Source organism: Schistocerca serialis, unplaced genomic scaffold (genome assembly GCF_023864345.2).
Source record: "Schistocerca serialis cubense isolate TAMUIC-IGC-003099 unplaced genomic scaffold, iqSchSeri2.2 HiC_scaffold_1370, whole genome shotgun sequence".
In the NCBI taxonomy this organism is placed as follows: domain Eukaryota; kingdom Metazoa; phylum Arthropoda; class Insecta; order Orthoptera; family Acrididae; genus Schistocerca; species Schistocerca serialis.
The window spans coordinates 120256-143929 of record NW_026047592.1 but is presented as its reverse complement, the minus strand read 5'-3'; the positions used below and the strand labels follow the sequence as shown (position 1 = coordinate 143929).

Sequence of the window (23674 nt, the reverse complement as noted above, 5' to 3'; positions counted from 1 at the left end):
GCCAGCACGGCCTCCTCCACATCTCGGATGAGACCCCTGGCAAGCAGACAGAGTGAACACTGACCTTCTTCCCCGACCTTTCCGCTATTTCCCTAAGGGGCTCCATCACCCGCCTAACGTTGGAGCTCCCAATAACTAATATACCCCTCCCCCCATGTGCCTGCTCGGACCTTGCTGAAGGAGTGGCCACATGTCCACTCACAGGCAGAACGGGCGATGCCACACGGCCAGCCTCCACACTGACCCTCCGCCCCATGCGCCACGAATGCCGCTGAACCCGCCACTCCCCTTGGGAAGAGGGTGGCCCAACTGCGCCCGGTACCCGCAAAGATGTCTTGACAGCAGGGTCAGTGGGTGAAGCATGTAACACCTGGGGTGTACCATGCAATGCACCAGACTCCCCACTGCTGCTACACTCTGAGGCAGCAGCCTGAAGATGGCTAACCGCGGCTTCAATACATTCAGCTGTTCGCGAACAGTGGCCAGCTCCTCCTGTGTCCGTACACAGCAGTCACACATCCTATCCATCCTAAGAAATCAATTTACTGTAGAGAGTTAATCAACTTATAACTAGACTGCTAATTCACTAAAGGCGGCTGATAGTTGACTAAACTGTGGTTACTAGACACTTCCTGTAGAAAACAATGAAAATAGCACTACCTGTCTCTGGACTGTATTGAAAACAAACACTAGCACTACTGGCACTATGGCTGACTAAACGGACTCTCTCTGACTGTATTCAAAACAAACACGAAATCTATGGAACACTATTACTAGCACCCGACAATTAAAGCTTCCTAAAAGCAAAAACACACGGAAAAAGAAGTGACAAGTAAGAAAAATAGAGTTAATACTTAAATTAGCATAGCTCGCTGCACAGCAGACGTGACCCAGATGGCAGTTACGATGACACTGACACAATGTTGTTGTTGTTGTGGTCTTCAGTCCTGAGACTGGTTTGATGCAGCTCTCCATGCTACTCTATCCTGTGCAAGCTTTTTCATCTCCCAGTACCTACTGCAACCTACATCCTTCTGAATCTGCTTAGTGTATTCATCTCTTGGTGTCCCTCTACGATTTTTACCCTCCACGCTGCCCTCCAATACTAAATTGGTGATCCCTTCATGCCTCAGAACATGTCCTACCAACCGATCCCTTCTTCTGGTCAAGTTGTGCCACAAACTTCTCTTCTCCCCAATCCTATTCAATACTTCCTCATTAGTTATGTGATCTACCCATCTAATCTTCAGCATTCTTCTGTAGCACCACATTTCGAAAGCTTCTATTCTCTTCTTGTCCAAACTATTTATCGTCCATGTTTCACTTCCATACATGGCGACACTCCATATGAATACTTTCAGAAGTGACTTCCTGACACTTAAATCTATACTGGATGTTAACAAATTTCTCTTCTTCAGAAACGCTTTCCTTGCCATTGCCAGCCTACATTTTATATCCTCTCTACTTTGACCATCATCAGCTATTTTGCTCCCCAAATAGCAAAACTCCTTTACTACTTTAAGTGCCTCATTTCCTAATCTAATTCCCTCAGCATCACCCGACTTAATTAGACTACATTCCATTATCCTTGTTTTGCTTCTGTTGATGTTCATCTTATATCCTTCTTTCAAGACACTGTCCATTCCATTCAACTGCTCTTCCAAGTCCTTTGCTGTCTCCGACAGAATTACAATGTCATCGGCGAACCTCAAAGTTTTTATTTCTTCTCCATGAATTTTAATACCTACTCCAAATTTTTCTTTTGTTTCCTTTACTGCTTGCTCAATATACAGATTGAACAACATCGGGGAGAGGCTACAACCCTGTCTTACTCCCTTCCCCACCACTGCTTCCCTTTCATGTCCCTCGACTCTTATAACTGCCATCTGGTTTCTGTACAAATTGTAAACAGCCTTTCGCTCCCTGTATTTTACCCCTGCCACCTTTAGAATTTGAAAGAGAGTATTCCAGTCAACATTGTCAAAAGTTTTCTCTAAGTCTACAAATGCTAGAAACGTAGGTTTGCCTTTCCTTAATCTTTCTTCTAAGATAAGTCGTAAAGTCAGTATTGCCTCACGTGTTCCAGTGTTTCTACGGAATCCAAACTGATCTTCCCAGAGGTTGGTTTCTACTAGTTTTTACATTCGTCTGTAAAGAATTCGTGTTAGTATTTTGCAGCTGTGACTTATTAAGCTGATAGTTCGGTAATTTTCACATCTGTCAACACCTGCTTTCTTTGGGATTGGAATTATTATATTCTTCTTGAAATCTGATGGTATTTCGCCTGTTTCATACATCTTGCTCACCAGATGATAGAGTTTTGTCAGGACTGGCTCTCCCACGGCCGTCAGTGGAATATTGTCTACTCCGGGGGCCTTGTTTCGACTCAGGTCTTTCAGTGCTCTGTCAAACTCTTCACGCAGTATCATATCTCCCATTTCATCTTCATCTACATCCTCTTCCATTTCCATAATATTGTCCTCAAGTACATCGCCCTTGTATAGACCCTCTATATACTCCTTCCACCTTTCTGCTTTCCCTTCTTTGCTTACAACTGGGTTTCCATCTGAGCTCTTGATATTCATACAAGTCGTTCTCTTATCTCCAAAGGTCTCTTTAATTTTCCTGTAGGCGGTATCTATCTTACCCCTAGTGAGATAGGCCTCTACATCCTTACATTTGTCCTCTAGCCATCCCTCCTTAGCCATTTTGCACTTCCTGTCGATCTCATTTTTGAGACGTTTGTATTCCTTTTTGCCTGTTTCACTTACTGCATTTTTATATTTTCTCCTTTCATCAATTAAATTCAATATTTCTTCTGTTACCCAAGGATTTCTACTAGCCCTCGTCTTTTTACCTACTTGATCCTCTGCTGCCTTCACTACTTCATCCCTCAAAGCTACCCATTCTTCTTCTACTGTATTTATTTCCCCCATTCCTGTCAATTGCTCCCTTATGCTCTCCCTGAATCTCTGTACAACCTCTGGTTCTTTTAGTTTATCCAGGTCCCATCTCCTTAAATTCCCACCTTTTTGCAGTTTCTTCAGTTTTAATCTACAGGTCATAACCAATAGATTGTGGTCAGAGTCCACATCTGCCCCTGGAAATGTCTTACAATTTAAAACCTGGTTCCTAAATCTCTGTCTTGCCATTATATAATCTATCTGATACCTTTTAGTACCTCCAGGGTTCTTCCATGTATACAACCTTCTGTCATGACACAATAAGATTATTGAACGACTCATTGGGATTTTGAGTCTGACAATGCAGACACTTCTTCAATAATTCAGGATTGCCAGGTCTCTGTAAACAGGTTTTATGATATCCACAACTGCTGCTGGGATAGAATGTTTATGGCTGTATGACCTGTTTGAGTACTGGGCATTGCGGTAATTGCACCATGAACCAGATCTAGGAGGGCAAAGATGGTGTACTGGTTTATCATCAGCTGACAGTCTCTGGAAGAAGGTAGCCCATACTGCCTGCTTCATTTTCAACAAATCCTCAGTATTATTTCTAATGGCAATCTCATAATACTGTTGTACTTCATCAATCATTTTGTCTGTCAGCCTGCTTCTTATGGTCTTACCACCTGAAAGTTTCTTGTCTCTCAAACTTTGTTTCAACTTCCTCAATCTGGTACCCATCCTCTTCTGGACATGACCAACTCATTCCAGTTCTGTGATAAACTTCTCACCATAAGGCTGAGTGGCTACTACACTGTTATACGAATTTGAGTCTGCATAACCTAAGAACTTAGTGTAACACACTCCCCTTTAGTTTACAGATCGATTATAAATTTCAACAGCTGCACAGGCCTCCGTACGACTAGTTGTCCTTCATAATTTCTGTCACAGATATGCCCTTCTTCATTCCCTGATTTATACTTATAACAATTTTTGGTTAAAATCTGGAAATCTATTAGCTTTCCAGTATCCACACTGGTCACTGTAGCAACAGAATTCTTAGAACTGCAGCTGCGCTTCTACCAAGTGCCCCAAAAGCTATGTCAATCATACCATCGTTTATTTCAGCAGCTTCATTTGCAGCACCCTTAATTGACTCACATGCAGTGGATTTCACAGCAGCTCCAATAAATCCTGCATACTTGTCCATTTTACAAAGTGGGTGTGGCATATACATCACGAAACACATTGTTTCTGCTGCAGTGTGTCCTTTGCCAATAGCTCTCAATCCATAAAACCACCTAACATTTATGTCAAAATAATTATCTTTACACTTATCAGAATTCCAAAATGAATGAGTGTATTTACAACTGGCAGAATTAATGATAAGTTTCCTGGCTAGTCCATTTGATACCTTAATGTCTTCATGTAAACTAACTGGCCCTCCACATACATACAGCATACACATTCACATAACACCCCTGTTAGGATGTGTAAATGTATCAGAATATAACCTAACCTACCGTTTACATGAGTTTTGTTTTGAGATAACTGTGTTATCACTATGTTTTATTTTAATCTTCGAAGCACTAATGGGTGTTTCTCTAGATACTCATGAGTTTGCCAGTATTTCATTGTCTGTAACTTCACACACCACATGCTGAACACAATGTTTCTCTTTATTCAAAAATTTATTACCATGAAACCCACATTTCTTAAAAACACTTCATTTTGGAGTCATACTTTTTGAGAGATTTACCAGTCTATTCGTCACTTTTCCTCGGAAAAACGTTAGCACTTCGATATACAAAGCATGTTTATACTATGAAAAGATACGATACTATTTTTGACAGTGCTACCAATACAAACACATAATTTAACCTTTATAACACAGCAATCCACAGCTTTCTACAGGGTAGTCCATTGATAGTGACCGGGCCAAATATCTCACGAAATAAGCATGAAATGAAAAAACTACAAAGAACGAAATTCGTCTAGCTTGAAGGGAGAAACCAGATGGCGCTATGGTTGGCCTGCTAGATGGCACTGCCATAGGTCAAACTCATATCAACTGCATTTTTTAAAAATAGGAACCCCATTTTTTATTACATATTCATGTAGTACGTAAAGAAATGTGAATGTTTTAGCTGGACCACTTTTTCACTTTGTGATAGATGGGGCTGTAATAGTCAAAAATGGTTCAAATGGCTCTGAGCACTATGGGACTTAACTTCTGAGGTCATCAGTCCCCTAGAACTTAGAACTACTTAAACCTAACTAACCTAAGGACATTACACACATCCATGCCCAAGGCAGGATTCGAACCTGTGACCGTAGCGGTCGCGCGTTTCCAGACTGTAGTGCCTAGCACCGCTCAGCCACTCCGGTCATCTGCTGTAATAGTCACAAACATATAAGTATGTGGTATCACATAACATTCCGCCAGTGTGGACGGTATTTGCTTCGTGATACATTACCCGTTTTAAAATGGACAGTTTACCAATTGCGGAAAAGGTCAATATCGTGTTGATGTATGGCTATTGTGATCAAAATGCCCAAGGGGCATGTGCTATGTATGCTGCTCGGTATCCTGGACAACATCATTGAAGTGTCGGGACCATTCGCCGGATAGTTACATTATTTAAGGAAACAGGAAGTGTCCAGTCACATGTGAAACATCAACCACGACCTGCAACAAATGATGATGCCCTAGTAGGTGTTTTAGCTGCTGGGGCAGCTAATCCACACATCAGTAGCAGACAAATTGCGCGAGAATTGGGAATCTCAAAAACGTCGGTGTTGAGAATGCTACATCAACATCGATTGCACCCGTACCATATTTCTATGCACCAGGAATTGCATGCCGATGACTTTGAATGTCATGTACAGTTCTGCCACTGGGCACAAGAGAAATTACGAGATGATGAAAGATTTTTTGCATGTCTTCTATTTAGCGATGAAGCATCATTCACCAACAGCGGTAACCTAAACCGCCATAATATGCACTATTGGGCAACGGAAAATCTACGATGGCAGCGACAAGTGGAACAGCAGCGACCTTGGCAGGTTAATGTATGGTGTGGCATTAAGGGAGGAAGGTTAATTGGCCCCCATTTTATCCATGGCAATCTAAATGGTGCAATGTATGCTGATTTCCTGCGTAATGTTCTACCAATGTTACTACAAGATGTTTCACTGCATGACAGAATGGCGATGTACTTCCAACATGATGGATGTCCGGCACATAGTTTGCATGTGGTTGAAGCAGTATTGAACAGCACATTTCATGACAGGTGGATTGGTCGTCAAAGCACCATACCATGGCCCGCACGTTCACCGGATCTGACGTCCCCGGATTTCTTTCTGTGGGGAAAGTTGAAGGATATTTGCTATCGTGATCCACCGACAATGCCTGACAACATGCGTCAGTACATTGTCAATGCATGTGCGAACATTACGTAAGGCGAACTACTCACTGTTGAGAGGAATGTCGTTACACGTATTGCCAAAGGCATTGAGGTTGACAGACATCATTTTGAGCATTTATTGCATTAATGTGGTATTCACAGGTAATCACGCCGTAACAGCATGCGTTCTCAGAAATGATAAGTTCACAAAGGTAAATGTATCACATTGGAACAACCGAAATAAAATGTTCAAATGTACCTAGGTTCTGTATTTTAATTTAAAAAACCTACCTGTTACCAACTGTTTGTCTAAAATTATGAGACATATGTTTGTGACTATTACAGCGCCATCTATCACAAACCGAAAAAAGTGGTCCAACTAAAACATTCATATTTCTTTACGTATTACACGAATATGTAATAAAAAATGGGGTTCCTATTTTAAAAAACACAGTTGATATCAGTTTGAGCAATGGCAGCGCCTTATAGCAGGCCAACCATTGGACCAGCTGGTTTCCCCCTTCGAGCTAGACAAATTTCGTTCTTTGTAGTTTTTTCATTTGACACTTATTTCGTGAGATATTTGGCCCGGTCACGATCAATGGACTACCCTGTATATAAAAAATTACCGATTTTATTAGGTCTTGAAGTAATGCATGTAAAAATTTTAACATTTTCAACTGGTGTAGATTATATTTTAGAAAATAAAATAAAATACTTCCCACGCAAGTTTATAAGTAATATACATATCATTTTATTTGGAAAATTGCAAATTTTATAATCAGATAAAAACACGAAAAAGTGAAAAAGAATGTTTTCCCCTTCTAACTCCCCTTAAAGTTATGGAAATGTGCAAGCTTTCGGAGCCAGTGGCTTCTTCTTCTGGCAGAAACAATGAAGGGGAAGGAAAAAGGAAGAAAGAAAAGGATTGTCAAGGTTTAGGAAATGGGGAGAGTTGCAGAAAAGCTGCAGAGAAACCCAGGCCAGGACAGACTTACTGAATGGGATGAGAAATATGTAATTAAACCAGTCTATCTCTCATACCACCAGCAGATGTGAAGTATTCTTGTGATTGGAAGTAAGTCATAAACATTAAATTATTTTCAATGTATGTTCATATGTAATACTGCACGTACCTTTGAGGTATCATTGGGCCCATTGGGAAGAGGATCAAAATCAGGCCACTGCTTTCTAATTATTTGGAGCATTTCACTAAATGAGACCATCTTCCCATCATTCCATTTGTTGCCGCTGGAAGGCATGTACTCGATAAATCTTACATCAACATTTTTCTCTTTTGTTAACTCCACAAAACTGCACACTTCATCTTCATTAAAACCTCGCATTACAACACAATTTATCTGTGGAAGAAAGACACCATTAAAAACTTGATATCAGATAAAGCATGATTTAAACAGAGTTTGAAAGACTTTTTGATAGGCAACTCATCCTACTCTATAGATGAATATCTTAACAGTGGCTGTTGGGCCAGCTTAAATAAGAATGTCTGTTAGATTTCAGTTCTGAGAGCACCTTGTCATAACAGTCAAGATTATGTACTTTTTGTTTGATAAATTTATTAATAGTGCATAACAATGTTTCAGTTTGACAGTGTATCAATTCTGAAAATATTAGCTGTTCCAGTTTGTATTGTATTCACCTAGTTTGACAATCTCCTGACAAATGATCAGGGTATTCAAATGTTTTATATTTTTTATGTTATACTTTCTGGCATGTTACTCACCCACGAGAATCATCTCATTTTTTGGGTCTTGGAACAAAAGCTGAATCTAATCTAATCTAACCTACAAAATAATGGTTCTACAAGTCTGCTGTTATATTTGTATACCTCACTGATTCTGTAAAATTAATCTTTTTCTCTCTTTTTAGAGAATGTGGGAATTTATCTTAGCATGCCAAGCTGTTAACCATCTTAACAACTTACGAAAATTAAACTACATACATCTCCAATCTTTTTCCCCACTCCAACGCACCAAAAGCTTATGTGTTTAATGGGTGGTGTATTTCCCCCCCCCCCCCCCCCCCCCCCGCCCGCTGCCTGCAACACAACATCTACACTATACAGTGAGTGCCTATCTATCCTTTTCATAATACTGTCGTTACCACCTTGCCAAGAGGCATATCGTGGAGTAATCCGAAGGGCTCTACTAATTTGTACAAGAGGAAGGAGAGCACAATCTCAATGTAAGTTTTTAGAAAACTGGTATGTGCATTACTTCTGCTTACCTTTCAGAAAAGACACGGTATGCACTTCATTTAGCAAGATGAGTAATAAACAATATTAGCGATACTGCATCAAACTTGTTCACTTTCATCTTTGGATTAAACATTCGATTTCAGAGAGTACAGAATTTGGGAGAATCAAATTTTGGGGATATGTGGAACTGGGACAATGGCATATTTTTTACCCATTCAACAAACTAAGCACTGCTGATTGCTACTTTTATTGTGTCTGCTGCTGCAATGCATATATGAAACTGTAAGTGCAGCATCTATGATGGAATAAAATGTTATATAAATGAAACAAACAGGCACAGTGAAATAGAGTAGTATGGCTCATCATTTCGGTCTCACAGATTAGCAGGTGTTGACTTGAAAGATAATACTTAAGAAGTTGAATCCAAAGGAGAGGATGTACCATATTTACTCAAATCTAAGCCGCATTTTTTCCGGTTTTTGTAATCCAAAAAACCGCCTGCGGCTTAGAATCGAGTGCAAAGCAAGTGGAAGTTCTGAAAAATTTTGGTAGGTGCTGCCACAACTAACTTTTGCCATCGAATATATGTAGCGCTACACAGGCATGCTTCGTAGGCACAAAGATAAATACTGGCGCCAAAACCTCTGCGTCAGTAAATAGATTAAAAAAAAAGGTTGAAGACAATTTTCATACATTATCCAACGAAGTAAATATAAATTCCGCATTGTTCATCTTCGAATGTAGCAGAACTTCAATGTATTACGAAAATCCGACTGGCAAGACTGTTTCGGATGTTTGCCAATATGGCCAACTCTACGTTCTGAATTTTTTCCTACCTGTGAGAAGAGATGGTTGCTTATAGGAACCTGATGAAATGTGAATCACATGCAGTATTCTCTTCATCATAAGAGTAATACGAATATAAACATGTTGCCACGTATTCTTTCGTGTTTGCTGCTATCTTATTTAAATCCTGTCTGCCTAATAAACTACGAAACTAGAGTGAGACAACAGCAAATGCGGAAGAATATACGTATCGTGTCATGTTTATATTCGTATTATTCTTATGCCTAATAGTGATACAGTCAGAAATGAAGCACGGCAACTGACTAGATTTTTATATCCAAGATGACTCTAATTTCTGTGCAGAATTTGATGTACTAAAGAAGCGGCCGCAAAGATTTTCAAATGGAGATAAATTTTCGCCTAACTCTCGTTCAGAACATGTTCTATCATACGCAGTCTATTATTTGGTTCTTGTTGATCATTATCAAAGAAAGCAGCAGTGTAAGTGACAACAAATAGTCTCTTGCCATTGTTTCGTTAATGAGACGATTTCCCTCTCTTTTTTTTTTTTTTTTAATTGTAGACGGTGGTAGCGTGCATAAAAGCAAGCCATGCCGCGAGCGACGACAGGCCGCAAACACGCACTATCAGAATGCGACAAACAATGCATGACACAGTACAGTAATGTATTTACAGCTTAGAGTGACATAAACGCCTATAACAAGGAAAACAGCACTTATCAGATCAAAGCAAAATAAGCAATTGATTCAAACCAGACGAAGCACGTGAAAAAGGAAGGGTACCAGTATAAATACGGGCGGAGCGCCTGACACATAGCAAAGGCTACCTGGTAAAGCTTAAGTGCTAAGCTTTCGACTCGAACCAAACTACTGTAGCTGTATCGTCATTCATTCGACCTAAATTTTGTATCATATTACAATGGACTGACTTTGTTTCGATTTGGAGGTGCGGCCTAAAACTTTTCTCTCCCCTTGAACTTTGAGTCTCAAATTTCAGGTGCGGCTTAGATTCGGGAATTTTTTTTTTTCCTTCCTTTATTTCGAGTCTCATTTTTCAGGTTTGAGTGCAGCTTAGATTTGAGTAAATACGGTAGGTGGTATTTCAACTAATTCTGACTATGAAATAAAACAAAGTACAGCAGGGAGCTCTGACGAATCAAAGAGCAGCAATGAAGATTCTGATGAATAGTAAAGTATGAGTTAAGAAATAAGATGCTACTGAGATCGTAAATTTTTGTTGTGTTGATGAATCTGTTAACAAACATATTCAAAAATGCACTGAAACATTGGCACATGTAGTGTTGGGAGGTGATAAACTGTCATTACGGTTAGAGGAGCTACGTATTTCTTGCTGTTCTACTCCTACATGACACTGTATCTGTAGGTATAGAATGAATCTTCACTGGCTAGAGAAATGGGTAACACAATTTTACAAGTCTCTGCTGTCATGTAATCTCTTCAGGGAAATCATGACTGTACTAAGATTTGGTTTTTGGTTGACAAGGTCAGAGTCATTAACAAATGCAAGGCAGCTACCATGTCAGTCCTAGAAGAGAGAGACGTAGGAAACTGTCAAAGCATGTACATTCCCGGTCCATATGTTTGTGGTGATGTAATAACCAAGTAATACTGAAGTGTGATCCAAGTCGCACAAATATGGCTTTAATAATAACCTCCGAACAATATGCCTCTAAGGACTCAACAAGACAGAACACTGATGTGCACATTACAAACTAGAATCACACAGAGAGACAGTCAGCACTGTTCCACACCTATATATGTGCGAGTCGCCAGCAGATGGCACGGCAGGGACCGCGCCACATGCTTGGCTTCCAGAGACGGCATCCAGCAGCCAGCCTGCAGTGATCAGTGGGTGACCAATTTAAAGACGCATGTACGGCAACACCACTCTCGGTGCACTCACACTGACACGTACTAGTAGCACGATACAGCAGTGATAAGCAGTAGTACCCCTCCTGTCTTGCGCGCCTTTTATCTGGCTCTACAATTTACTTTCCTAGACCCACACAAATGCCTGATCCTCCTAATTCAATTTGCTCTGCAGACTATTTAAAATTCACAAAGACAAAAAGGAGCCACAATTGCACTTTGTGTGCCAGTTACTTTCCAATACATTGCCACCAGCTGATCTTATTTAAGAATACTCAACTTTCGTAGCCATACTTACAGCACATCCTTTGCTTCCTGACCTAAATCCAAGTTAACTACCAGCCCCCCTACCCCCCCCCCCCCCACACACACATGCCACTCCCCCACCCCTCTCCCCTCCCCCCCCCCCCCCGCCAATCAGCTAGTTGTGTGCTGTTATCTTACGTCACACCCTAGTCTATGAGTGCCCAGCTGTCTGTCGCCTGACCCCTCTACCTGCACCCCTAGCTAGCCCACAGATGGCTCCCCACTCTCCCACGAGCCACTAAATGCTTCCCTCCAAACCCCTTCCATCTCTCTCCATCCCTCACATTGCCTCAACCCACCCCATCCTACCCCACTCTAAAGCCCCACCTCACTACAGAACACTCACCATGGGCCAGTAAAGAGCTGGCAGTTGAGCGACCACAACATAAGGAGACATGCATGCGCGCGCGCGCGTGTGTGTGTGTGTGTGTGTGTGTGTGTGTGTGTGTGTGTGTGTGTGTGTGTGTGTGTATGTGCGCGCGCGCATGTTTTCCCTACAGCTAGAAAAAGAAAGTGCATTCTGGAAGCTCGCCAAGCAACGTACCTTTTAGTTTGGAAGGTAGAAGACGAGGTACTGGTGGAAGTAAAGCTGTGAGGACGGGTCGTGAGTCGTGCATGGATGGCTCAGATGGTAGAGCACTTGCCCACAAAAGGCAAAGGTCCCAAGTTTGACTCTTAGTCCGGCACACACTTTTAATCCGCCAGGAAGTTTCATATCAGTGCACACTCCACTGCACAGTGAAAATCTCATTCTACATACCTTTTGTTCGTGTGCCTATCGATGAGACAGTGCTTCTGCCTTTTGGTGAGCCATCTGCTTTATTCCTAAATAATTCGTAATTTTCAACAGAAACTTTCCGTACGTTATTATTGCATCCTACATTACAATATGCAATTTCCACAATATGTGGTCATCTGTGAATATAATGGGGGTAACAAGTGTAGGAGACCAAAAACTGACTGCAGTAGGCAAGTTCAAGTTTTTGTACGCTGCAGTAGTTACGCAGAGGTGAAGAGGGTCACACAGGATAGGCTAGCATGGGCAACTCCATGAAACCAATCTTCAGATGGAAGATCAAAACAATAAAAACATTTGATTCAGCATACACCAGACTCCAAACAGCGTACACAACCTGTATGCTCAGAAACACAGAAAATCATATTGGTTCCATCAGCAGGAAACTTCAGCCCGTAATTGTTATGGAACACTGCGGCGATTTTGTTCATTAATAAAAACCAAAACTGGGGAGTAATAAGAGAGTATTGTTGTAACTTCTTATCAACCTCGTGACCAAAATACATATTATGAAGACTGGTAAATTGTTATTTTAAAGGGGTCACTCCAAAGCGCCACGAAAGTATTTGAGCAATGTATAAAATTAGAGAATTGGTGCACAATATTGAAAGCCTATCTACATTATCTATATCTGCATGACTAGTCTGTAATTCACAATTAAATGCTGGCAGAGGGTTCAGAGAACCACCCTCAACCTATTTATCTACCATTACACTCCCCTACAGCATTTGCGGAAAAACAAACACTTCAATATTTCCGTACAAGCTCTCATTTCTCTTATTTTATTACAATGATCATTTTTCCCTATGTAAGAGGGCTCTAACAAAATATTTTCACATTCGGAGGAGAAAGTTGATGATTGAAATTTTAAGAACCTGCTCCAGCAAAATGCTTTTGCTTTAATGACTGCCACCCCAATTCACATGTGATATCTGTGGCATGCACTTTCCTGTTTCCCAATAATACAAAATGAGCTGCCTTTCTTTGAACTTTTAAATGATGTCCTCTGTCAGTCCTATCTGGTACGGATCCCACACCATGCAGAATACTCCAAAAGCGGACAGACAGGTATAGTTGTAGATAGTCTCTTTAGTAATCCTAATCTTCTAAATGTTTTACTATTAAATCACAGTCTTTTGTTTGCTTTCCCACCGCATTATCTATGTGAGCATTCCAATTTAAGTTATTTGTAAATGTAATTCCTAAGTATTCAGTAGACTTCACAGCCTTTAGATCTGTGTGAATTATCATGTAAACAAAATTTAGTAGATGCCTTTTACTACTCATGCAGAAGACATAACAATTTTTATTATTTAAGGTCAGTTACCATTTTTTTGCATCATATGGATAGGTAGCCTAAATCATTTTGCAGTTCATTTTGATCATCTGATCACTTTAAAAGACAGTAAATGATTTGCAAGACTGTAAATGATAGCATCATCTAAGAGGACTGCTCAGATTCTCTCTTAAATTGTTAATGTAGATCGGCAACAGCAGGTGGTCTATAACACTTCCTTGAGGAATGTCAGATATCACTTCTCTTTTACTTGACGATTTTCCATCAATTACTATGAACTGTGACCTTTCTGACAGGAAACCACACATCCAGTTGTACAACTCAGACAATACTCCATAGGCACACAATATGATTAGAAAATGCTTGTGAGGAACTGTTTCAAAAAGTCTTCTGGAAAAAGTCTTCTGGAAATCTACAAATATGGAATCAATTTGAGATCCCCAGTCAACAGCACTTATTACTTTGTGTGACTAAAGAGCTAGCTGTGTTTTAAAAGGTCAATATTTCTGACTCTATCTTGGCTATTTATCAATGAATCATTATCTTTGAGATAATTCATAATATTCAAACACAATTTATGTTCCAAAATCCTAATGCAAATCAACATTAGTGATATGAGTCTGTTATTTAGTAGATTACTCCTCTTTTCTTTCTTGAGCATTGGTGTGACCTGAGCAACTTTTCAGTCTCTAGGTATGGATCTTTATCAAATGAGCAGCTATATATGATTTCTAATGGAGCTATTGTATCAACATTCTCTGAAAGAAACATAAATGGTTTATGACACTGAGGAGAGCTACTACTAAGTTACTCACAGTTGCAGTTGTTCTTGATTTGAATACTGCAATATTTACTTTGTTGTCTTTGGTGAAGAAATTTCAGAAATCCGTGTTTAGTAACCCTGCTTTAGTAGCACTGTCATCAGTAACATTACCACAGCTATTGCGCAGTGAAGGTATTGGTTGTGTCTTGCCATTGGTGTACTATACATGCAACCAGAACCTCTTTGGATTTTCTTCCAGATTTCAAAACGAAGTTTCACTATGGGAACTATTAAACACATCTTGCACTGAAACCCACCCTAAGTTTCGAGCTTCAGTAAAACATCGCTAATCTTGGAGATTTTGCATTCTTTTAAATTTTGACATGCTTTTTTTCATTGCTTCTGCAGCTGAGTTTTGACATATTTTGTGCACCACCCTTTTAATTTATTTTGTATCCTTTCAATTTATTTGGTATATATCTCTTAATTGATGTCGATACTATTTCTCTGAATTCAAACCATCTCTGGTCTACACTTACATAGTCAGACTTGAAGGAGTAGAGACTTAGTAGAGACCATCTCCTTTGAAGGCATCAAGTTAATTTTTATCTGCTTTCTCATTAAATGCCCTATTGTGTAGGGCTAAAAATTAATAGAGATAAGGCAAACAGAATGTGCAAAGTAAGTGGAAATTACTCGTCTCTTCCCCGGTTACATTGCAATAGAAGATACTACAAGATGTTGACAGATGCCATATCTCGGTAGCTTTATATGTAATAATGAGGTCACAGATACAGAAATCACCAGCAGAACTGGAAAATCAGCCCATATGGCAATTAGGTCTGTAATATGTCAACAAAGCTTTGACTGTACTCCTTTATCGTTTATATGTGTGAGACTTGGAAAATGTCAGTAAAATCAGCACACAGTCTCCATATTTTTCACCAACAATGCTAGAGATGAATTCTGAAGATGTTAACCCAACCAAGTTACAAACGATGAAGTGCTGAGAATACGAGGTCTACACAGCCTGCACAAAATTATTGTTGAAAGAAGACTGAAGATTGCAGGTTATGTTCTACGCATGTAAGGTGGAAGAATCCCAAAATCACCACTGTTGTTGAAATCAATGGACAGATACAGATGTACAGGAAGACCTTTTAACACCTGGAACTTTTGCAATGAATCTTCAATGCACGGACACAAACTTGGAGGAAGGTGAGAACTTGGCAGCTGATCGAGTGAACTAGTTGAAAGCAGTTCCTTGTATGGTACACAGCAAATCTGAGTAAGTTAGTAGTAAGTAAGTAAAGTAAGTACAACTGGGGATTTTGCAAAACTGTTGGATGATCGATATTATTGTCTAGATTTGACACTGTTGGACTTCTACCTTTTCCTTGATGTGTATTCTTCAAATTGTGAGTTTTATGAGAAAGCTGATAGGTACTTACCAATCAACCTTCCCTCACACGAACTGACATTGTCTCTTTATAAATTCTACTGTGCTAACAATTATCTACTGAGATTCCTCGACTAGGTCTCCGCAGCTCAAATGAGCCAGTTTCTTTTAAATTTCTGTCTTTGGCTATAATTGTCTTCCAAGTATGGTGACACAACATCCTGTCATGAAACTTTTGCCTTTACACTTGTTTACTTTTCTGGACACTGCCTTTTTCTGCACTGTGCACCAAATACACTATGTGAGTAACGCCCAATCTCCAACAACCAATCGTGAACTGTAAACAGTTGTACACTCTACCAGGGCACATAACAAACAATTAACATTTGTGTTTTAGTGTTCTAAGCTGTGAGGTCATCAGCGGACAAATAATTTAGTACCTATTCCTGGACAGCCGGAGTGGCCGTGCAGTTCTAGGCGCTACAGTCTGGAGCCGAGTGACCGCTACGTTCGCAGGTTCGAATCCTGCCTCGGGCATGGATGTGTGTGATGTCCTTAGGTTAGTTAGGTTTAATTAGTTCTAAGTTCTAGGTGACTGATGACCTCAAAGTTAAGTTGCATAGTGCTCAGAGCAATTTGAACCTATTCCTGACGTGCTGTTGTTTGGAACAACAACTGACATGATCCAAAATATTACTTTCTTTTATTATAGCTTCACTTTTATTTTGTCTAATGATTACTAATTTCAGTATCAAATTCCATCATCAAGCCACTATATGATCAGAAAGCATCGTGTATCATTAAAATATTGTTTAATAAACAGATTACCATTATATCATCATTCCTTAAAGTAATGTCCAAAGTGGAAGGACAGATGATTAATTTTGAGTATATACAAAAGTCAGAGTACTGAACCGGATATGAAAGAAGGAAAACCAGAAGGGCAGTGAGAGAAGGGGCCTTCTATCACCTTACTTCCTTAATATGTTCATCAAGGAAGTGATAACAACAACAAAGAAAAGATGACAAGAATCAAAAGGTAATTTCTGGAATACTCCAAGGAAATGTGATAGGACCATTACATTTACAATGTATATAAATGATCCAGTAGAAAGTGTCAGAGGCTCCTTAATATCGTTCACAGGTATTACACTTGTCCATAAGAAAGTATCAACAACAGAAGACAGCATCAATTTGCACAATGACCTGCAGAGGATTGGTGAATGATGCAGGCTCTGGCAGTTGACCCTGCACATAAATAAATGTAACATATCACACACACACACACACACACACACACACACACACACACACACACACACACACACAGAGGAAAAGAAATCCAATACTGTACAACTACACTATTAATGACAAATTGCTGGAAACAGAATCTACCATAAAATATCTAGAAGTAACTATCCAGAGCAAACTTAAAGTGGAATGACCACATAAGACAGCAATAGAAAAGCAGATGCCAGACTAAGATTCACAGGAAGAATCTTAAGTGAATGTAAATTACCCCTGTGTCCTTACCCAGTACGACTGACAGAAGAGAGAAAGAAGATCCAATGAAGTGCGGAGTGTTTTGTCACAGGATCATTTAGTCACTGTGAGATCATTACAGAGATGCTCAGCAACTCCAGTGGTAGATGCCATAAGAGAGCAGTTGTGCATCACGGAAAGATTTACTACCCAAATTTCGAGAGAGTAGTTTCCGAGAAGAGTCTGACAACATAATAGTTTCTCTCATATACAATTCACGAAATGATCACGAGAAGGAAATTTGAGAAGTTAGAGATAATACAGAAGCGTACTGACAGTCATTCTTCCGAAGCACTGTTCACAAATGGAACAAGGCAGAGGGGATCAGTTGGTAGCATGAGACGTACCCCCTGCCACACACAGTTAGGTGGTTTTTGGAGCATGATGTCGATATGGAGACTTAATTGCATGCATATACACTGCAGATTGATGACATCGCAATAGTAAATCAGAGTAGGAACTAAATAAAATGTTTCAGGCCTTAAATCAAGAAATGGTAAAACTAAAGCTAAAAATGAATACAAAGAAGACAAAAGTTATGGCTACAGACAAGAAAGGAGGTGGAGGTAGGACTGACACAAGAACAGGCAATGAGCAACTCAAGAAAGGAACTGAAATTCACTATCTCAGTAGCATTTTGCAAGAAAACAACCAATATTTCAAGGCATTCAAGAAAAGAATAGCACAGGTGAAGAGTTCCTTCCAAAATAAGAAGAAGCTGCAACTGAATAAACATATCAGCTCCCACATTAAGAAAATATTTGTAAAGACCTTTGTGTGGAGTGTTCTGACACACAGATGCAAAATCTGTACATTAGAAAAGCCAAAGGAAGCTCACCTCAAACCTGTTGAAATGTGGTTCTGGAAGAGAAGTACAAGAACTAGCTGCATTGACAGAAAAATTAAAGGAAATAGGAGAGAAGAAAGAACCACTGAAAGTTATAGGCCAGAGCAAAGCAAAATACACTGGACACTTAACTGGAGATGATAATCTTTTAAAAAACATTTCTGAAGGCAAGATCGTAGGTAAGAAAACAAGGGGATGACTGAGAACATCCTACTTAAACAATATGATCAATGAATGGGATTTTCTTCACACATGGAGATGAAGACAACTGCTGAAGAGAGGAAGCTGTGGCTGCAGAGACAAGGTTTAACCTTTTGGAAGAGTAAGGACAAACTAATACAAAATATGATTCTGCATGGCAGCTACATGTGGAATAAATGACAACTTCTTGTGTGCATTCATCAAGTCACTTACCCCAGTAGGTGTCTTATCTACTAAAAGTAAAGGTCACTGTTGTGCTTTCAATAGATGTGAACTGCACCCTGAAAATGGTATGTCTAGTTTGCAGTTGTACAGAAGCTTTTTATTTTGCAAAATGGTTCAAATGGCTCTAAGCACTATGGGACTTAACATCTGAGGTCATCAGTCCCCCAGACTTAGAACTACTTAAACCTAACTAACCTAAGGACATCTCTGACTGAGGCAGGATTCGAACCCGCGACCATAGCAGCAGCACGGTTCCGGATTGAAGTGCCTAGAACCGCTCGGCCACAGTGGTCAGCTTTTATTTTGCAAAGAAATTTTTGATAATAAGATGAACTGATGCTGGTACTTGCTACTGAAACCAGTAGTACTTAGACACAACAAAAGTGTGACTATAGAATTAAGAATAATTTTTCCAAACAATTGAGTATTTTTTTCAAAACAACACCACAATAGAGGAAACTTACTTTAAACTAAAGACACAAAAGAAAAAAAGAGAAACTATAAAGATCTTGAGTCTCATAAGACTCTCTTTGGAGGAAAATATAAGACATTTAATTGGTAAACTTGCAAGGCATACTTTTTATGTTGTATAAACTACGAAACTGTTAGCATCGTCAGCTAAAATTTACTTCTTCTGTCTTAATATACCTTCCTTCACTTACAGCTGCAGTGTGGAGACAGGGGTGAGGGTGGGAGCAGGGATGGGGGCGAGGGTGAGGGCGTACTGCTTTAAAATGGTGATTCTTGTATTGATATTCTTAACAACAGATTTATATCTTTTGCTTATGAAAGTCTGCATGCGATGACAGCTGCACTAGTAATACCTTCACAGGGTCGTATTCAAGTTGCAAGGCTAGATCTATGCCAGCCATGACACGCTCCCAGCCTTTCCTCCTCGTGATCTGGTTGTAGCGTTGGGACTGCAGGGTGTCTAAGCTGATGTTCAGACCGTCAAGCCCTGCCCTCTGCAAGGCAACCAGCTGTCTTGTCAATATGAGGCCATCGGTTGTCATTAAGACACTTTCGAGATCTTTTATTTTCTTCAAGGCACCTGTGAAACAGCAAATTATTCTAAACAAACTGAAACAAATAATTTGTAACATTGCTGTTGCATATGAAACAAAACTCCAGTTGATAAATTGAAAATACAAATTCCTTAAAAGTTAACTGTACATTTGCCCTAATACAAAGAGATAAGAAGGGTTAATAAACTGAATTGAAGAATGCAAGTTAAGATAGCAACGAAAAAATAATTAGAGGCATAAGATCACCTACTGCAACAGGGAAATGGGAATCAATATGAACCATTACCCAGCTACTGTCAACTGATTCCATGTCTCCATGCACACTGTATAAACCACTGTGGGTTTGTCCGACACAGTACATTGTTGTACCACCTATTATGGTTTTTCCCCATTCAATGCTCATGTGGAGTGTGGGAAGAATGATTCTTTAAATGGTTCTGTGCATGCTGTAATTAATCTTGCCTTCATGGTCCCTATAGGAGTGATACATATGTGGTTATTGTATAATCCCCAAATACCTCGCTTAATACAGGTCCCTGAAATTTCATAAGTTGGGTTTTGTCATATATTTGGCGTCTATCTTCACTTGTCTGGCATTTCCAATTTTTAGTAGCTTCTTGATGCTCTCCCAAGCATCAAATAAATCTATGATCAATCATGCTACACTATTTTGTATACATTCAATGTCTGCCATTAGCCTTATTTGTTATGGGTCATACTTAAGCAATATTCTAGAATGGGCCACACAAGTATTTTGTAAGCAATGTCCTCTATAGACTGATTGCATTTTCCAGTATCTTACCAACGAATTGAAGTCTGCATTCTGCTTTGCCTACAAGTGAGTCTATGTCACCATTTCATTTCATCCAGATATTTGTATGAGTTGACCAGTTAAAACTGTGATTATTTGATAATGTAGTCATACAATACTGTCTTTTATTTGTTTTGTGATGTGCTCCAATTTACATTTCTGAAAACTCAAACTCAGTTGCCTATCTTTGGACCAATTTGAAATGTTATGATCTGACTCAAATTTGTGCAGATCTTTTTCAGGCAATAATTCATTATAGACAACTCTATCATCCAGGAAAAGTATGAGGTTCCTTATAATATCATCTTCCAGAACATTAAGGTACAACATTAATGTAATGGTATAAATTACTATAACTGTATAAATAAGTTTATAAGTGTGTAAAATACATTGAACTATGTGTTACAACAGAACATTGTACTGGTATACTCAGCAAGATGTTAAATCAGCAGATAGCTATATTTTATGTTCAACATGTTGTGTACAGCATATATGCTGGAAAGGATTTATACCCAAATTAAATAAATCTGAAGAAATGGTAGTGTGTCTCTGGAAAAAAAATCAATAAAAACTCATACAGTCCAATTTGCTATTATGTCACTGTTACTGAAATATAATACAAAGTAACTGAATTCGATGAACATTCTCAGAGTGCAATATGCCTCAGAGTGAAATGCACAGTAATGTCAACATTATTTTTCAAGGCTATGTTTGTGAAAATGGATGACAGCAAACTGCACATTTTGTTCTCAATCAGTGGAAGTATTATGCACTGTAAAACACTGTACTGCTGTTCTACATAAAAGCTGTCTCATTGCCAACATCTTTCCCCTGCTGGCTGTTCTACACTTCTCATCACTGATTCAACACGTTGTAAGATATTTTATGCTGTATGACACCACAGTCCAATCTGGTAAGGATAGCATAAAAATAATATATGAATTTCAGTATTGAAACTGGAACAGCAGAACAGCTCTCATCACACTGGATATCAAATCGAGGTTGGATTACAGCCATGGGTACATTAATTCATGCTACTCAACTGTATGTCATATGTCAGAGTTCATCAACTGTAGTGGTTGGCGACTGGTGGCTGGCGACTGGTGGCATACCCATCTCTTGGCATTCTGTGAACAGACGTTCTCCACACTTGACAGATTTGAAGAAAATGCTGGATATGGCAACAGTGGAACACTCTCTGTATCGAGGTAGCTCAGTACAGCTCAGGTGATGTGTAGTCTTGCATTATCTTGTTAAAAGATAACATCATGGAGCCCTTGAAAACAGGGCACAGCGATAGGCCTTAACAAAACACAAATGCAATGGCTGCTGTCCAAATTATTGGCGATGCGAAGCAGAGGTTGTGACATGTATCCAGTTGCACCCCATACCATCACATCACATGCTGGACCCGCATGGGAATGACAGGTACAATCTGGCCAGGTCTGTTGGCATCAGAGCCTCCACACACAAGTACATCAATTGTGACGATGTTGCAGAACCGAGACTCATCTGATACGATGACACAGTGCCATTCCTGTGTCTGGCATTGTTGTTAGTTGCACCGCTGTCAGTTCACCTCTCTCTAGAGCTGCATTAAGGGCTTGACAGTCTGTGCTGCTCCAGATGCCATCACATTGTCTGTGTGGATACTTGTCTCACTGTATACAAGCCCACTTCCTGACTAAATGTACACAATTTCACTGCAGGATCATGTACGCATGAGCGAACACTTGTCTGCCCTCTCAGGTGCTAGTTGGGTGGCACTACTGAGGCCCTGCAAGGCATTTAGCATGGCCCATCTGAACCTACCAATTCAATGTTCGCACAAAATGAGATTCTGAGCAATGCAAGCAGCAATATAGTGAAACTATAAACCAGAGTCTCAGCAGACCATGAGCCTGCCACTGCCAAATCTGGAATGCTGATAAACATTTCTCCTTCTTCCATTATGCTTAACACGGTCTTCGTGTAAACAACCAACACTGAAATAGAATTTCTGAATGAGAAACCTGCTCCATAAGCTTTTCTTGCATACAGAATATGCATGGGAGTGCTGAAAAGTAATGCCTCTGAATTTTTTATTCTGTTCTCAATATCGGTCGAGGTATGACACGTCACGCATATTACTTGGTCAGCTTTCCCACTTCACTGACTTGTGGCACACCCCCCTCCCGCAAACAGATGGAGTCACAATAGGCAGGCCACTCTGACCAGAGATTGTGAATATGTTTACGGTGCACTTCGAGGAAGAGGCCCTGATGTCATCCAAATGGAAATCCATCTTCTTCTTCTTCTTCTTCTTCTTCTTCTTCTTCTGTTATGTGGATAACACACTTGTCATCTGGCCTCATGGAAGAGACAAACTTCTTGACTTCTTTGTACATGTGAACTCCACACGCCACAAAATCAAATTCACTATGGAGACCAAAGAAGAAGGAAGACTACCATTCCTGCACATCATAGTCAGGAGAATAACGGACAGCACCCTGTGCCACAGCGTGTATCTGACTCTATAAAACACATAAACTCAGTTCTCCTTATGGCACTGTGAATAAATTCAATAACAAAAAGTGTGATGAATGTTGCAGCGTACATTTAATTTCCACTTTGGCTTTGCATTCAAGATCAGTCTTACCTGAGAGTGCAACATTACATCTTTGGTTAATTTAATTATATGTTCATTAGATTTTGGTTATAAGGCACGTTTTGCTCCTAATGTTTCATCTCCAAATGCTGGAAACAATTCATGGAGGAAGAGGAGTATGTAAGACATTGGTGGACCAGGTTGGAAGAATCTGTGAATTTAAATACTGTGTAGAAGAGCTCAATCATTTGAAAATAACTTTCAGACCTTGTGGCTATTCTAACAGATATACATAAGGCACTACATTCTAAAATATTTGAATCTTTCACTGAAAAACAAGCAACTAGAGGAAAAGTTCTCTTGCCATTTGTAAAAACAGTCGCAGATCGCGACCTCCGAGTGCTATGAAGAGAAGGTATTGACGCAGTGCTTAAACCAAACTGAAGACCACAACAGCAGCCATACTCAAGTAAATTGCTATGCAGTAGTTTCAGTGAATTTGACAATGATGTAGCTGCTTTCATGGTGGCCCAGTCATATTGTGGGGTAGGGAATGCCAGTGACAGGGCTGGAATTGTAGGTGACAGATGGATTTTTGGCAAAGCCTTGTATCAATACCTCCTTAATTATTGAGCTGAAAAACTGTAA

General features: G+C 39.7%; 1 protein-coding gene across 1 annotated transcript in view; it reads right to left on the bottom strand.

Moving 5' to 3' along the window:
• LOC126441768 (molybdenum cofactor biosynthesis protein 1-like) overlaps nt 1-23674 on the bottom strand; it is a 112663-nt gene that overhangs the window by 43063 nt on the left and 45926 nt on the right. The window contains exons 2-3 of the mRNA XM_050090688.1: nt 19428-19654; nt 7450-7674 (exon numbers count right to left, since the gene is read on the bottom strand). Of these exons, the coding sequence (XP_049946645.1) occupies nt 7450-7674; nt 19428-19654 (452 nt within the window). The remainder of the gene's footprint in view (nt 1-7449; nt 7675-19427; nt 19655-23674) is intronic.